The sequence below is a fragment of the Palaemon carinicauda genome, chromosome 10 (assembly GCF_036898095.1).
Source record: "Palaemon carinicauda isolate YSFRI2023 chromosome 10, ASM3689809v2, whole genome shotgun sequence".
Lineage (NCBI taxonomy): Eukaryota > Metazoa > Arthropoda > Malacostraca > Decapoda > Palaemonidae > Palaemon > Palaemon carinicauda.
Window position 1 is genome coordinate 117,705,491 of NC_090734.1, and position 16,194 is coordinate 117,721,684.

At 35.5% G+C, this 16,194-nt stretch overlaps 1 protein-coding gene across 2 annotated transcripts in view; it reads right to left on the reverse strand.

Annotated features, from left to right (window-relative positions):
* Nucleotides 1-16,194, reverse strand: part of SamDC (S-adenosylmethionine decarboxylase) — an 82,303-nt gene that overhangs the window by 38,939 nt on the left and 27,170 nt on the right. The window contains exons 3-5 of one of the 2 annotated variants that reach the window (XM_068381746.1): nt 7,172-7,298; nt 1,444-1,546; nt 1,144-1,279 (exon numbers count right to left, since the gene is read on the reverse strand). In XM_068381746.1, the coding sequence (XP_068237847.1) occupies nt 1,144-1,279; nt 1,444-1,546; nt 7,172-7,298 (366 nt within the window). The remainder of the gene's footprint in view (nt 1-1,143; nt 1,280-1,443; nt 1,547-7,171; nt 7,299-16,194) is intronic. The other variant, XM_068381747.1, reaches the window with a different exon arrangement.

Here is a 16,194-nt window from a genome sequence, read left to right on the forward strand (position 1 = left end):
ACACTACCGTAATACTGTATTTAGAATAGTTTTCTTTAGTTTAGTCAACTCACTCCCAAATAGAAGTCCTAAAATTGGCATAGAATTAGCAAGGGAAGATTTGCCAAAGTACAGTAAATCTTTCAGCATTGGCAAACCTTCATTTACTAACTCGCCACCATTTTCAAATCTCCTATGTGGTATTGAGTGAGTCAGCCATGCACACAGTGCTGACCTGGTAAGGGTAGCAAATATTCTTGTTACTGTATACAGTAGACCTATGTATTGTACTGTAATGGTATCTCAGATGCATTCAAGATTTCTTAAATAGGATTGTATATACAGTACTGTATATCAATACAGTAGTACTGTACAGCAAACCTTCCCTTAACAATTTACCACCATTCTGAAGTTTCCAATATGGCAATGAGTCGATTGCATAGTGTGGTGACTTAGTAGGAATTGCAAGTACTGTACTGTATTCCGGTTACCATGGTACCATGGGGAGCATTATTCACAGACTTTGCACTTTAGCAGGTACTTGTGAATATCCTCTAAACACAGGCTTCATGAGGCACAATGCTGTTCTTAGTCCTATACTTTGGCTTTTTAATTCTGTTCTTAAACCAAGCTAAGTCCTATGCTTTACCTTTTTAACCCCAAAGGAAGGGTATTCATGATCATACGACATGGACTCATTGAGGTGTAGTCTGGAACATAAGCCTCCACAATACCCAACTAATGTGTTACTAGGTAAAGGAGGGTTTCATTGAAACTACCCACTTCTTAAGTTATTTTTGAATAATAAATAAAAATGGTTCTATTATCATTCTACTGACCTAGAAACTGCAATTCTCCATAAATGTAAATTAATTTGTTCCTTTCAACACATTTTTCCCCTTTATATTTTGATATTTCAAATGTTTCTTTTCTTCCCTTTTATGTGATGAGATTCTGATTCATGCTACCTTATCTCCCTTGTCTTTTTCTTTCCTCTAATGATTTTTTTTTTACTTTCAAAGTACTCTTTGGTCTCCTCTCACTTTAGATATCAAACTTCCTTCAACTCTAATGCTCCAGTTTTCACCCTTTGAAGTCTACAAATATAACTCTGTGATCTAGTTAAATAATTGTCAATGTGCAAAAAACATGTAATAATCATACTTGTAATTATCATACTTGTTATGAGGAAGGTTATGACGAGCAGCATTAGGTTGATAACGAGGTCGTCCAGGTGAAACTGTATACAGGTACCAGCAGTCGGCACGATTCATACTACCCATGCAATAAGCACGGCCACCTGCAAACAACAAAAATATTTAAGAGCTCTTCATTAACATTTAACGGATGCAAAATATTCAAAATAATTAATTTACAATTGAATAAAATAGCCCAGTTCTGGCTACAATTTCAAGTTAAACAGCTCACCTTCAGATGTATTTTTTCTAGATTAATATCTCTTACCTGGAAACAGCTGATCAAGAATGGATGCCTCTTCTTCAAAAGTTCTGTGAGGGGACACTTGTAACTCTGGCCTCTTGAAATTCTTCCGAGTGTAATACAGATCCTGTGAGAGAAAAATAAGAGGACCATTTTCAAACTTTCTGAAAGATAGTGATGCCAGTAACCAAGGAGGGTGTTGAAAAATCCCAACCCAGGATAGGTCATGAACCCTGCTCCATTTTAAAAAGGATCCTCAAACGATCCTTTGGGTGATGAAGCACGATACAGTGTCCGTCCTGTACTGGTTCCCTCACGTGGTTGTGGCATCAGGAAACTAGCGCTATCACACACGCCTGGAGATGCATTAGAATACCTTTAAAGCACAAACGAAATACACTTAAATCATGAATTCATTCATATATTGTATACATTTATATAGTATATAAATAATGGTAAGGTATCCTAATAATTTATGAAACTTCTTCAATTTGATCATCAGTACAGTTACTGTATACTGTATTACTACTACATTCTTTAATTTTCAAAATATTCAATAAGTGAATCAACAATGAAAGACAAGAATGAAATCAAAATTTCTCCAAGCATGTGCAGCCCGCCAGAAAGCTTTACATCCAGCATGATGCACGGTGCGCCGAGCATTGCCTGCACTTCTGCCAGATTTCAGCCCCGGGAGCCTGGTGCCCCCCCCAGGGGAGCGCGGGACGATGCCACACGCTGGACTGATCTTTCATGGCTCAATGCGACCACAATTTGCACCCCTGGGGGTCAGGCTGCAGCGAGATTGCCACTAACCCCAAGTCAACCTAAACAAAATTAATAATCAAGCATTTGGATGCATGTAAAGCCTGTTTTGCTCAGAGCCCTTTACATTTCAAAATGGCAATCAACTTGCAAGGTTCTTCCATATGTTCAGTTTAGTGTCCATTAATGCATACTATAGTGATATCTGCCATTCTTGAAAATATCTAAGGAAAATACTAATAGGAAACAAATTCATAAAAAGTTTCACAATGACTCAATAAGACCCTTATAATCATTAATCATCAAACATCTGAAAAGAAGTTTTATATTTCTGTGAGACAAGTGATTCAAATATAAAAATTTACTTTCTGTTTAAGTGTAAGAATGCAAACAAAATTAAATCTATGATTATCTGAGCTATTTAAAAAGTATATTCATATTGTATTCTTTACTACTGGGAAAATGAACTCGCTCATTTTACCTCGACTGAGCTTTATACAAACAAAAAGTATAAAGTCTCAGTCAAGTTGATTAAACCATAAAATTATAGTCAGAATTGTAATTTAAGATCAATTTTCCAATTCTTTAAATGGCTTTTAACTGTAAATTTTACAAGATACTTAAAAAGTATTTTTTTGAGTTTTTCATACAAATTCATCACTCCCCTTTCAATAAAAACAACACATGTTCAGCTGCGTAAATTATTAAGATCAAACTGACTTTTGTTGTCTAAAAAGTTTGGTCACACAACCCCATTTAAAATAAAATGTCTCATAACATTTATAAATTATGCAGAATTCATTTGTGGTTACATTCAAATAGCCAAGCCATAAATAACTACAGTATAATCACTTCCAACTGCTGTATAAAAGAATAAAATATGCTCAGCAAATTAACCATGCAAAAATAATGACATTACAGTATTTGCAAAAGTCAAAAGCATCTTTAAGGAGTCGTGAAACAAGAAAGAAGGAGTTCAAGTACAATCAAAGGAAAAACTTGAGCGCTATTTTCAATATTGAAAATATGCAGCTGATTTATGAGGTTGCTTGTAAGCAAAGTTATCTTTAAAAGGAAGACCAAAACCATTATTGCAATTCTTATGTTTCAGACAGTGAAAAAACTTCCACACACACAGAATGAGCAAATACTTACAACTTATAAATACATATCACTTAATGAGGTATCATTGCAAGATTACATAGGACAGGCAATCAAGAGGACTATTACCAAAATTTGAAATTGGACCTATAAAAGAGGCTTTATCTCCATCCATGCTTAAGTTCCCATTTGAATGGTAAAAAAGATTGGCACTGGATGGTATTGGAACAGCTTGATCCTTTTATGAGTCACAAAAAAATAAGAGCTGTACTGACATTTTGCAAGACTTGATACAAAGTCATGTGACATCTTCAAGAATTATGCATTTATTAATGCAGAACACAGTACACCAAATTCTCATGAGTGACACGCAACACCGTGGTGAATTATATGTGGCTTCCAAAATTTTAAAATATACAAAATGGTAGGTAACGCAATATGGGTTGTGGCAGTCCCGCCGCGCTGACAGAGCATTCAACTGAGTAACAACTCATATGGTGGGGCAGAAGAACAAGTAGATGACGGCATAATACCGGGACCGGGGTCGTTGCGGCCTACTATGTGAAGTAGCTCATGGCGTGCCCAGTGGCCTGCTGCCGATGTACCAGGGACTGACCTGGCTGCTGCAGAAAAATAGGAATACCAACGGTCATTAAGGGCTACGGTACATTAGTACCCGGGAAGCTGACCCGTTTGGCGCCCTCCTTTTACACACAACTCCAATGCCATTTACTGTAATTGAATGAAGTGTAAAGTACACTTAAATACATTAATAAAGACTGACTTTTTAACATTTTGAACATGGTTCATTGGAGGTGCGTGCTTTACTTGTGACCGTTTCTCACCTGTGCTGGGTACTGGGCACAGGGGAATACCCAGGGAGCAGAGGGGAGTCTGCTTACCTATCCATGAATATAAGATATCTTTTGACGAACTAGTTTCACTCTCTCTCTATTATATTACTATATGCAACAAAAGTAGCCTTAATTAACTCTGCATTCAGTATCACAATTAAAAGGAGGAAAAATTTTGTCTAAATATTTATAATGATTTTTCATACAGTACACTCATACCATAAATATTTGTGGACACCTCACTTCTCCCTCAAACATGAATACTACACAGACAGCCAGCTAGTCATTTCAAGCCTTAATGACATACAATATTAACAGCAGATTTCCCAGTTCTCAAAATAAAATCAATACATTGATATTAAATGACAGTTATTTCAAAATAAATATAAGTACTACTTTATGTACATTTACAATTTTGAATTCACCTCTGAAATATCCACCTTCATCCATTTGTTTATTACAAAATGCTCCATATTCAACACAGTTATCAACTACCTAACGCTGAGTACATATATGCTTATTCGTAAGATCAACATCATATTTCAATTGAGCTTTCTACAAACACTATTTGCTTGAGTATAAATCACAGATTAAGTATGATGGTACTGCATGAAACTGGATTATAAAACTCTTTTAAAAATTGTATGTTGGACTCGGTAAGCAAACCCCATGCCACTCCTTCTCCTGAGAAAAGGTCCAATTAATTAGATATTTTTGTGAATGACCTAAACCTGCATATCCAAAAATTACTGAGATATTTATAACACCTTACCTTTCTTTCAAGACCACCTATTTAATCATTAAAAGGAGTTATTTAAACTATTAAAACAACAGTTATCTGGAAGAGCTACACCGTTACTTTAACGTAAGAAAAAAAATTAGATTGGCATGATTTTTTTAAACAACTTTTTATCTTATGTGTTAAAAGGGAATGCCAGTTTACTGCTTTAAACTATGCTGAAGAATGGGAGGAACAGTAATGTTAATATTGTAAATGATGAGCAAGTAAATAAAGACCTATCAACAACAACAATTACCTTACAGTATAAAAACAGAATTTACTACACCAATAACTTTCCTTAATATATTAAATTTGCTTACGGCCTTAATATATTAAATTTGCTTACGGAATATATGTTTTTCCTTAAAAGTACCCACACTACTAAATATTACAGTATTCAATGTAACAGACTTAAGACAACCATGCTATGAGAATATTTCAAGACTCAGAAAAAATTAAACTGTAGACTGATCATCAGTTTGTTTCAAGCTTTGGACTACTGTACATAAATTGGATTTTTTTACCAAACACCATTCCAAGCAATTAGGGCATGGCACAGTCATGAATGACACCCATCACTGTGAAAACTTCATAAGACACACAAGCTAAAAATGACAGGATGCAAAATATTTTCATCAATCAAGATAAACAAAAGAATTAAGAGTAATAACTAACTCATAATGAGGCAATAAAAATTACTTAGGATATAAAGTATAAGCAAACACCTAAAATAATTACTAATAAAAAAGACATATGCTAATAACTGCTTTCTATATACAGTACAGGCATAATACTATTGTACTGAAAAGACATAAAGGATTAAAATCAGTGTCAAACAGGCATTGCTAGGAATATATCATAACCATAGTACCTGGTAGCCTATGGCAAGATTGATTTATCGAGAAACTTTATTACAAACTTCATAAATACATGCAATACAACATTTTAAATTTTAAATTATATTATACAGTATACATTAGCTGTAGGATTAATTAATAAGCACTGTATGTAACATCAAATTAAATTCAAAGGCTAATTCCTAAAACAAACTACTATCTCCAATGAAAATGATACTAAACCTTCAGAAAAAAGCTAGTGCAGTAATAAAGGGTGTGTTATCTGGGTTCGGTAAATTTTATGAAATTGGTTTAAAGCAGGATTTGATATGAATTCATTCATAAACCTTTCTCACGCAACGCATGTTCTGGAAATCTACAGTACTGGAGACTTTCACCAACTCGCACATGTAATCTTGACCGATTTCTATTTTTGCCCATGGAACTTCTCTAACAAAATAATGTCTCCCATTGCTAAAGTAAGAAAGAAATTCAAAATACAATAATAGTGGTCAAATGCTAAGCAAGTAGCAAGAAACAATAACTTCATGCTATTAACACACATTTGAATTGAAATGACTATTACAAATCATGATGTGTACCCCATCTACTCCAGAAAAAGTGCGATTGCAATTCATCCTTTACTAAAATAATTTCATTCCAGATGCTATTTACCTTTGTAAAATATACTACTATCCTTCAAAATTTCTAATTTGTTAATATTTACTCATATCCAACGGTGAATTAAATTTTACTTGCCAGCAATCATTTCCACATAATGTGTTTAAAAACTTACAACAGGAAAACTACGCTCTCCACACATCTGTCAAATTATATACTGTACTGTACTCTCAAATCTTCAATAAACAGCTTCTGAAGAATCCCGTTCTGTTGGTCTTTTCTATTCATTACTGTACTGCAAGTGGTGCCCTTTATGCTAAAATTAATGTAAATATTCCATAAAAGTCTTCAACCATGGCAACCATTTAATTATTTTCTGCAATACTATCAAAATGATTAAAATAACTGTAAATCACCACTAGAAAGCTAGAAATGACTCCTTTCATTTTCATATCCCTAGTTTTTGGCCTCCACATATTCGATATCCCACAGTACAATATTATTGTACCAAAATATGCAAATAAGATTAATTCCATGGGGATTGTAATAAAATTAACTTCACTCTAAATGACACGTAAAAAAAAAAAAAGGTACATCACTATATGAAATTGGGGCATGCAACTTTCAAAATGAGGTGCAATCAGTAATGTAAAAATCTGGATGTAGGCTGCAGTATATAATCGAAATGTACTTGAACCTTACCAGACAGCTTCTTATGTCATTTTAATTCATACTAAAACATCATACATAATATTTAAAAATAAAAATACTCTTGTTTCAGAGCTCTGGTTTACCTGAACAATATCATATCCCGCATACTCTTGCACCAAGGAGATCAACAAGGGCAGACAGCACAGCGGGGTCGTCGTACCACAGGTCTTCAGGATGAAACGCCTTGCAGAGATGAACATGCTCGATTCACTGGAAAGAGAGAGAAAAAAAATAACTCTTATTGCTTGTTGGAACATTGTTGTGATGCATATAAGATTTAAAAAAATAAATATTTTCCACATAAGAAATAAACTGATATAAAAATTTCTGTCCTTACAGATGTATGGCACTGTTGGAAAAGTAATAAATTTTATTAATAAAATCTGCCCCCTAAAATAGTCTTGCACAAAAATTAATTTTTCCCCCAAATAGTTTTTGTTCTAATCAATAGTTTCAGAAAGGGAAACTGAAACATGTAATAGTGAGAAGAACAAAGATTGGGACCCATTCTGGTAATTTTGTAGTGAAAGCAATGTTGGCAATTGACAGAAGTTTTAACAAAGGAAAGAGTGAAATGAAGACGAGAATTTGATAAATAAGAATTGAGGGCAACTAATGAGAAAATACATGAAGGTAGAAATGAGTTAAGAGTTAAAGACAAATTAAATTACTATAGGAGCTGTAAATTCAGAGGAGTCCCAGAATTAACAAGGAGTATTTCTGAATGTAAGAAGGTAGGAAGGAATAAACAAGGTGAGTTTATTGAAGTAATGAATAGGATTTTTCAAGCACAGCTACAAAGACAAAAGAGATGATTCCAGTGGTAGCCAAAGACAGTAGTTATGAAAGGAGGGGCTATTTTAAAATTCTAAGGTAAATCTGAGTACAGGTCAATACTTTTGTGAGGGAATATTACTCTTTGAGAAATTAAATGCAGTGTAAGGTTACTGAATACGTGGATTTTAGAATAATATTTACATTTGGGAAGATGCTGTCTCAAACACAGACAGTTTGCAGTACGCGGGGAGAGTATTTTGGATACAGTACTTGGTGAACATGCAGAGTAGAAAAAATGTAGACTTGAATGATACTAAAAGAGGAAGTCTTAAAAAATTATAATACCTGTCGAAGAATAAGGAGACCAATTAAGAAGCTGAAAACTTGAAACCCACCTAAAAGTTGATGAAATTACAAGCATGTAGAGGTGAAAGTTTGGCTGACCGAGGTGTGTAAGGTACGCCTAAATGATTTAAAGATCCACTCTATATTGGTGAAAAACTTTCTTATTTGTATGTTAGTAAGAACAGTTAAGGTACAAGGTACGGTAACTACATTTCTTAATGTATGGTAACGGAATATTTGTGTAGAGTTTTCACTGAAGACATTAGAAAGATAACAGAAGGATTGAAAGAACAAGATCAGATAAGAGTTCAGAAATGGAAGAGGGTATTATGTCTCCATGGTTATTTGATATTTTCATGGATGAAGTGATGAGAGAAGTCTGAGAAAGACTAAACATATAGGTGTAAAGTCCTTACATATGAAGACGAGCGCTAAATGGAATACGGAGTGGCTGATGTTTGCAGATAACAAATTTATTTTTGGAGAAGGTGACGAAAAACTACAGACCAGTGAAATTATTTAAAGCGTTTATGAGAGGAGAATGTTGAAAGCGAGTGGAAGCAAGAATAAGTTTATAAGGATAAGTGGAAACTAGGCAGGAGTCATGAAGAAAAATTGGATGTAAATGTAATGAATTTTAGTGGAATAAGAGAAAAAACAGTAAGGAAGGTAGCAGGGTGTCTGCAAAAGATTTTAACGAAAAAGGGAGTTTCTATGGAAGCAAATGGTAGGATTTTAATAACAAACTCATGTTAATGACACGACAGCAATTAAGTGCTCAGACACGAGAAGTCATATTCAATGTCCACGAGCACTCCAAAGGGGAGAAAGAAAACAAAATTGTTATGCATGGCTTTGACAAGGCAGTACAACGTACAATTGATGCAACTAAGCAGTGCAGAAGTACGATATATAGCACTTGTAAGAAAGGAAAAGACAGCTTCGAAGAAAATGAAGCTCCCGTTTTTAACGTAAAGAAAAGAAAAAGACCACCAACTGTGACCAACATCGATGGATTTGATCAGTGCGTTTTACGAAGGACTTTTCTCAGTTATTATGTCAGAAAGGAAATTCCAACGCTGGATAGCATTCTACTTGAAGTCAAAGAAAATATTGGATTTAGTTGATGCAGAGAATCTTTACGTAATATGCTTGAAGAAATTGGATCTAAATACGGAAGAGTTAACGGGCGGAAATTTCTATTGGAGAGAAGTGATATTGCAAGTGCCAGGACCAAGTTCCTATGTGAAATGAAAAATATTAGGGGTACAGGAAAAAAAGTCTCTTATATTTCTGGATGAAACCTGGATTAATCAGAATTATACAGTCACCAAGTGTTGGATGGATGAAAGTTCGACAGGAGCAACTGGAATAAACCCACCAAGCGGGAAAGGGAGTAAAATTATCATTTAGCATGCTGGATCTGAGCAAGGATTCGTGCCAAATGCACAGTTGGTATCCCAAGCAAAGAACGACGGTGACTATCACCACCAAATGAATCGCATTGTATTCGAAAAAAGGTTTCAAGAGCATCTCATACCCAATATACCACAACAGTCCGTTATAATTATGGACAACGCATCATACCATTCAGTGCAAAGTGACAAACCTCCTACCATGGCAAGCACAAAGGGAGCGATCCAAGACTGGTTAAGAAATAAAGGTGAAAATCTCCCAGAATGTCTGACGAAGTGTGAATTGCTTGAAATGGTGAAAGCAGTGAAACATGGAAATGCTTCAAAATATGTCATCGACAAAATAGCCTTGGAAAAAGGTCACAGGGTCGTAAGGCTGCCACCTTATCACTGCCATTATAGTGCAATTGAACTCATTTGGGTGCAGGTTAAAAACTATGTAGCCAAAAGGAATACATTTAAAATAGCAGATCTAACATCTTTGCTGCAAGTGGCACTGTCATGCGTGACAGCAGAAAATTGGAAAAATGCTGTTAATCATGTTGAAAACATCATTATAAAAGATACAGAGAATGATGTTGCTGTGAATCAGTTTGTTGATTCATATGTTATGGAAGTAACTTCATCTGGTGAAGAATAGTACGGAACACATTAATGCTGAAAAACACTGGAGGATTATCTTGATTTAATTTAATGAAAACTTCTGTTTTATTTTGTTGTTTAGTTTTATCCTGTGACGGTAAACAACACATTTTTGTAAACAATTTATTTTATGGGAAAAATCTTTATTGATTTCACTGCATACATTTGTTTTACTCCTTGTTTCTCTATGTTAGAGGTTTGATCCTCATATGAAAATTTACCTCAAGTTAACCAAGACAATTTTATCTTTATACTAAAGAAAATGTCTATTAATTTTATCGTTTCATTATCCTAAAGTCCAAGAAATTGTTTTAATGGAGAAAAGTATCATTTTAAGAAATATTTGATGTTTGGCATATTCATCAATTCTACAACAAATATGGAGAGAGAGAGAGAGAGAGAGAGAGAGAGAGAGAGAGAGAGAGAGAGAGAGAGAGAGAGAGAGAGAGAGAGAGAGAGAAATGACGATGCCAGGCTACAGATATCTTCAAGAACCTGACTACACATTTGATAATGTTCAAATATAAACTGATTCAATCAGAATTCAAATTATATAAAGAATAAAAGTTAAAGCTTTATGAGTAATAAAGCTCAAAAACATTTAGTACATTAAGATTCCAGTATTGTACTGAACTAGATTGATCGTAGGGTACAGAATGTTAAACTTTTATTTTCATCTGAGATGGATCTCTTCAAAGTTATAGAAATACTGTGATATGGATTAAAGGACATTTACTTGTCTCCCGTACTTTATATGGTGCTCGAACTCTCCCTAAAAAAATTTTTACATGAATGTTTTTAAAATAAACAAAGCAATCAACTTTATGAGCGGTTTTCGAAACACAAGGTCAAATCAATCCACAAGAACCATTCAGCTTTTGTGTGACTGGAAAGATTCAGATTATGGGATTAAAAAGGAAATTTTACGACCGTATTAAAGGACCCGGAATGGAAGGATGCTGGGATTAGCTTGAGTCAGATTAAAAGTCTTGAGGAAGTTTGGCATCGCCGCAAACCTACTCGATGTTTCATGACATTCTAGACTGACTAAAGTGACCACTTTAGCACCAAAGAAATAAATGTGGCAGTGACTATAATCTAATTTTTTTTTTTTTCTGAACCACGGTTTTAGGGAAACCTGATTGCTGTTATTGTGGGGAAAAAAAATATTACCGTTGGATGTTCCAACCACCACTTTAACTCGGCACTATTCAAGGTCACAGTAAAGGAAATATATTGTTTGTTGTTTATGAGCAGCATGCCTCTCGCCCTTGGAGGTAAATCCTCCTAGCTCTCGCCCTTACCCCCTCCTAGACCTAGAGCGGGTAAGCCATTGATTAACAGGCGAGCTAGCCGCTAGGCCGACACAGACACTCTCTCTCTCTCTCTCTCTCTCTCTCTCTCTCTCTCTCTCTCTCTCTCTCTCTCTCTCTCTCTCTGAGGTGGGGATGGGGAGAAAGGAGATAGAAGTGTTGGATAAAAAAGCCAAACAGGCCAGCCCAGAGCTGCGCAAGTGTGAGGTGGATTTCCTCTTTCTTCCCAGATGCAGTTCGAGGTTGCATGGAAAGGAAATCGTGGCTGCCCCTTCCATCATGGAACGGTCGCTTCTTTAAACCATTCGGCAAGGACTTGATTAGACTTTAATCACTTCAAAATGTTGAATAAAATACGAAAAATTAAATTCAATAAGATAAAAAAGTATAATAAGAAACTTACAGGGGCACGATTCATTTCATAATTGTAAGTATAAAAATATTTCTCAGCTAGGTTTAAAACAGTAACAGTTCAGTATCAAAATGAAAGGGGACCCGTTAATCTATATCAAGGACGAGGAAAATCACAAGTCATTTGTTTCCGGTTTGTTCTTTGTTTTTGTGGGTTTTTTTTTTTGATAAAAATAAGTAAAAATTCCATTGGTTGTCAATTACTTTAGGAATTATGGAGATACAGTATGTTAGTCCCAGCACGGGTGCCGGGGAAGCCATTCATCACATAAGTCCAAATGGTGGGGGAAAACTTAGATAAAAGTGGTTGAACAACAAGAGGAGAAAGGCAGTGGTAATGTAAGTAGAGTAGAAGGTTACAAATTGAATGCAGCGAAGGACCAAGGAGAGATGTAAAGTCCTTCGGGCAATAACCGACGGGCCCGGTCGTAAAGCAGAAGGAGGAGGAGGTTTGCTGTGTTGGCTAAACCCAAGGATGTAAATCTCCTTGGGCTAAACCCAGGATTAATCCTACCTAATCCGTGGCCGTCGTTAACTTGGAATTTTATGAAAATTCTACCGCACCACACTAGACATGCTCCTCATAACTGAGAGAAAGTAGTGTCTACTTTTAAATGGAGATGATTTCAAGTGAAAAGGGTAAAAGTGATGGAGATTATTATCTGAGATTCGTGTAGGGAGACATACTGACCATTCTGGTTCTTACTTTCGCGGGTAAATTACCGGTAGACAGATAACAGGGACGGTGCCCCATATCTCTCTCTCTCTCTCCAGGGAAGAACATTAAATTTCTCCCTCTCTACAGGGTGCAAATCAGACACCCACGCAGACACTCAATTGCCTCTAAGGGAGGCAAAATATAACATTCTCTCTCTCTCTCTCTCTCTCTCTCTCTCTCTCTCTCTCTCTCTCTCTCTCTCTCTCTCTCTCTCTCTCTCTCTCTCTCCACTAGAATATCATGCACTGCAAGGCTTCATTAAATGTCGCAAACGTGTTATGTCAACAGCCGAGAACTCAATTCATTGCGTGTTCTAACTGAAGCCTTTGCCAGCTGGATTTTTCACTCGCTACATGACTATTCTGGCCTCGAATAACCAACAACAGTAATCATTACAGGGGTGAATTGAAGTGGCTTCTTACATATCAGTTCAGAAAAATAATGTCTATTATTAATAATAATAACAATATTATTATTATTATTATTAATATTACTTGCTAAGCTATAACCCTAGTTGGAAAAGCACGATGATATAAGCCTGAGGACTTCATCAGGGAAAATAGCCCAGGGAGGAGAGGAGATAAGGAAACTACAAGAGAAGTAAATAACAACTAAAATTTAATAATTTAAGAACAGTAACAATATCAAAATAAATCTAAAATATATAAACTATAACTTTAAAAAAATAACAAGCGAAAGAGAAAGAAGATAGAACAGTGTGTCCGAGTGTACTCTCAAGCAAGAGAACTCTACCCCAAGACAGTTACAGACCATGGTACAGAGGCTATGGCACTATCCACTCTCCTTAGCATGGGTCAGCTAAAATTATTCTAATAAACATATTTTTTTATGTTTCGTAACTTAAATACCACGGTAAACTTAATACACTGGGAAGACATAGAACATTTCTATCACGCATTAATATTATTATTAAGAGAAATAAAGAAACGAATCCAATTATATGATTCCATTCCATTAAATTCCCTTGGCTAATTGGAAGACTTTCAGATGTCACGATCGATATCGTGACCCAGTCGTATTGATTCTATGATTCGTATATCAAATAATTGCTAATAAAAAGATCATTATATACTGCTATTATTTTACTATTAGGAATAGAAAGATGCCACATAACCTTGGGAAGTTATTATGTAATCTTGAACTGAGTAAGAAATAGCGTAATATGAATGCCAAGTGAATAGTACCACGCTGGTTTCAATTGTGATGTGATGGTAGACATTTTTTTTCTCTCCATGTCTCATTTTCCTTGTCTTTGTCTCATAATGCTACGCATTACATCTCAGAGAGAGAGAGAGAGAGAGAGAGAGAGAGAGAGAGAGGAGAGAGAGAGGAGAGAGAGAGAGAGAGAGAGAGAGAGAGATTGTTGATTAATTTAATCCGCTATGAATAGAGCAAAATAAAAATAAAAATAGCGACCAAAACTAAAACGCAAAATGGCATCCCAAGTGTGACTAAGTACATATACTGTTTTGAAAATTAGTTAATTAAATAACCTCATTAAAATTGGATTAAAAATGAAGAAAATAAACTAATACCATCCGCGTATATGGACCTTATACAAATCCCCAAAATCCGTGTCTTGTCTCGATGTAGTGACTCCATGAAGAGGCCACTTCTGACCTCTTCTAATTTCGTATTCGGCGAAAATAATAATAGAAAGGGGGGACACCGAGACTCCAAAGATGATGATTCCATCGAAGGGCCAAGTGCCCTTGTTGGGTCAAATGCTTTTCATAACCCACTGGATGGTAACTATGAGTGGTTCGGTCAAGAGAAGATCCTTTATTGAGGTGAAGCTGATATAACAAATAACTTTATATTACATACACACAGCTATCACATGGTGTACTGTAAGCTTTACAAGGCGATTTCTAGCCTCACTTCGACCCCTATCTGACTAACTTCTTAACCTCCTACTTTACCCGTTTTATTTCATTTTTTCTAATTCCCTTTCAACATATTCTTTAGAGTATAGCTCGGCTTAATGGGCTCCCCGGCCACTGACTGCACTGGACCCTATGGTCCAGATTCTATAAATCGATTCATAAAATAAGAGGCGACACATCATAAGGGATCACAATGAGGCATAAAATTTTGGTTTCTGTAAGAGAAAACGTTATAGATTTCACGAAGACGAAGACATGTCAAACTACAGAATATACGCAGATGACTCTCGGTAACACACAGAGAGAAGAGAGAGAGAGAGAGAGAGAGAGAGAGAGGAGAGAGAGAGAGAGAGAGAGAGAGAGAGAGAGAGAGAGAGAGAGCATTCAGATGCTACGTATAACTAAACCCCAGACCAAATCTTTCTCAATATGTCTATGATGACATAACGACCCTTATAATTACGCAGGTTATAAATGACTTAGAAAATACAGATTTATGTATCTAATTTTACATTCACGAAGGCAGCCCATGACCCTTCTATCTGCAACACCAGTTGATATCAGATTAATCGGTGAATCCTTTAATAAAACTATACTACGCAAGAAAATAAAAATTCCTTCACAAAACAAAAATAAGCAGAATAAATAATTATATATATATATATATATATATATATATATATATATATATATATATATATATAAACAATTTTATCTAGGAGCCGCAAGAAAGAAAAGGTCTATTACCATCCATAATATTAATTAAAATAATAACAGTAATAACTGGGCACTCCAGTAGAGTGCATGCCACCGCCACGCCAAGCAGTCTTATTTTACTCTCAACTCCACTTCGTACTTGTACTTGAATTTTTTTCAAAATCTAACGGCTTGTCCAAAGGTCATACCAAGACTGTAAAAAAAAAGAAAGAAAGAAAGAAACAAGTGTGTATGTATAGTCAGTGCTTGTGTGAGAGAAAGAAGGGTTGTGGATGACCAGGTGGGTTTGCCAGGTGTTTTCGTTAGCCTGAGGACTTAATCTGATCCGTCTTGTCACAACTTAACTCCTACCTTTTTCCATCTCCATATTAATCGACCTCCTTCTAGTTCTACCCCCACTGACCAGGCCTGTATTCGAGACGGCCTTGGTCATACCCCACCTGTTCACCGAGTTTCGTTGAAATTGGTTCTTTGTTTTTTGGGTAATGTTCGCAAAAAAAAAATAACAAAATATTTGCCATTAAACATTGTTTTCAAAGTACTTCTGCGTACTAGTATTCTGATTCACTTTATCCAAAGTGTTAGATTCATCCTAAGGTCATACCCAACATGATTACCGAGTTTGGTCAAAATCAGTACAATAGTTTTTGTGCAAAGTTACTCGCAAACAAATGAATAAACTAACAAACAGACAGGGGTGAATACATGCCCTTTCGTAAAATCTTTGATTTTGGTGAAGGCAATAAAAATAGGAATAAACCTTCTGTGTAGATATGTGAAGTCGTCAGTGGTTGCCAGTAACAACAAATACAAATTGTAGCCAAATAAAAAAAGGATAGGTCTCAACAACGAGGGATCCCA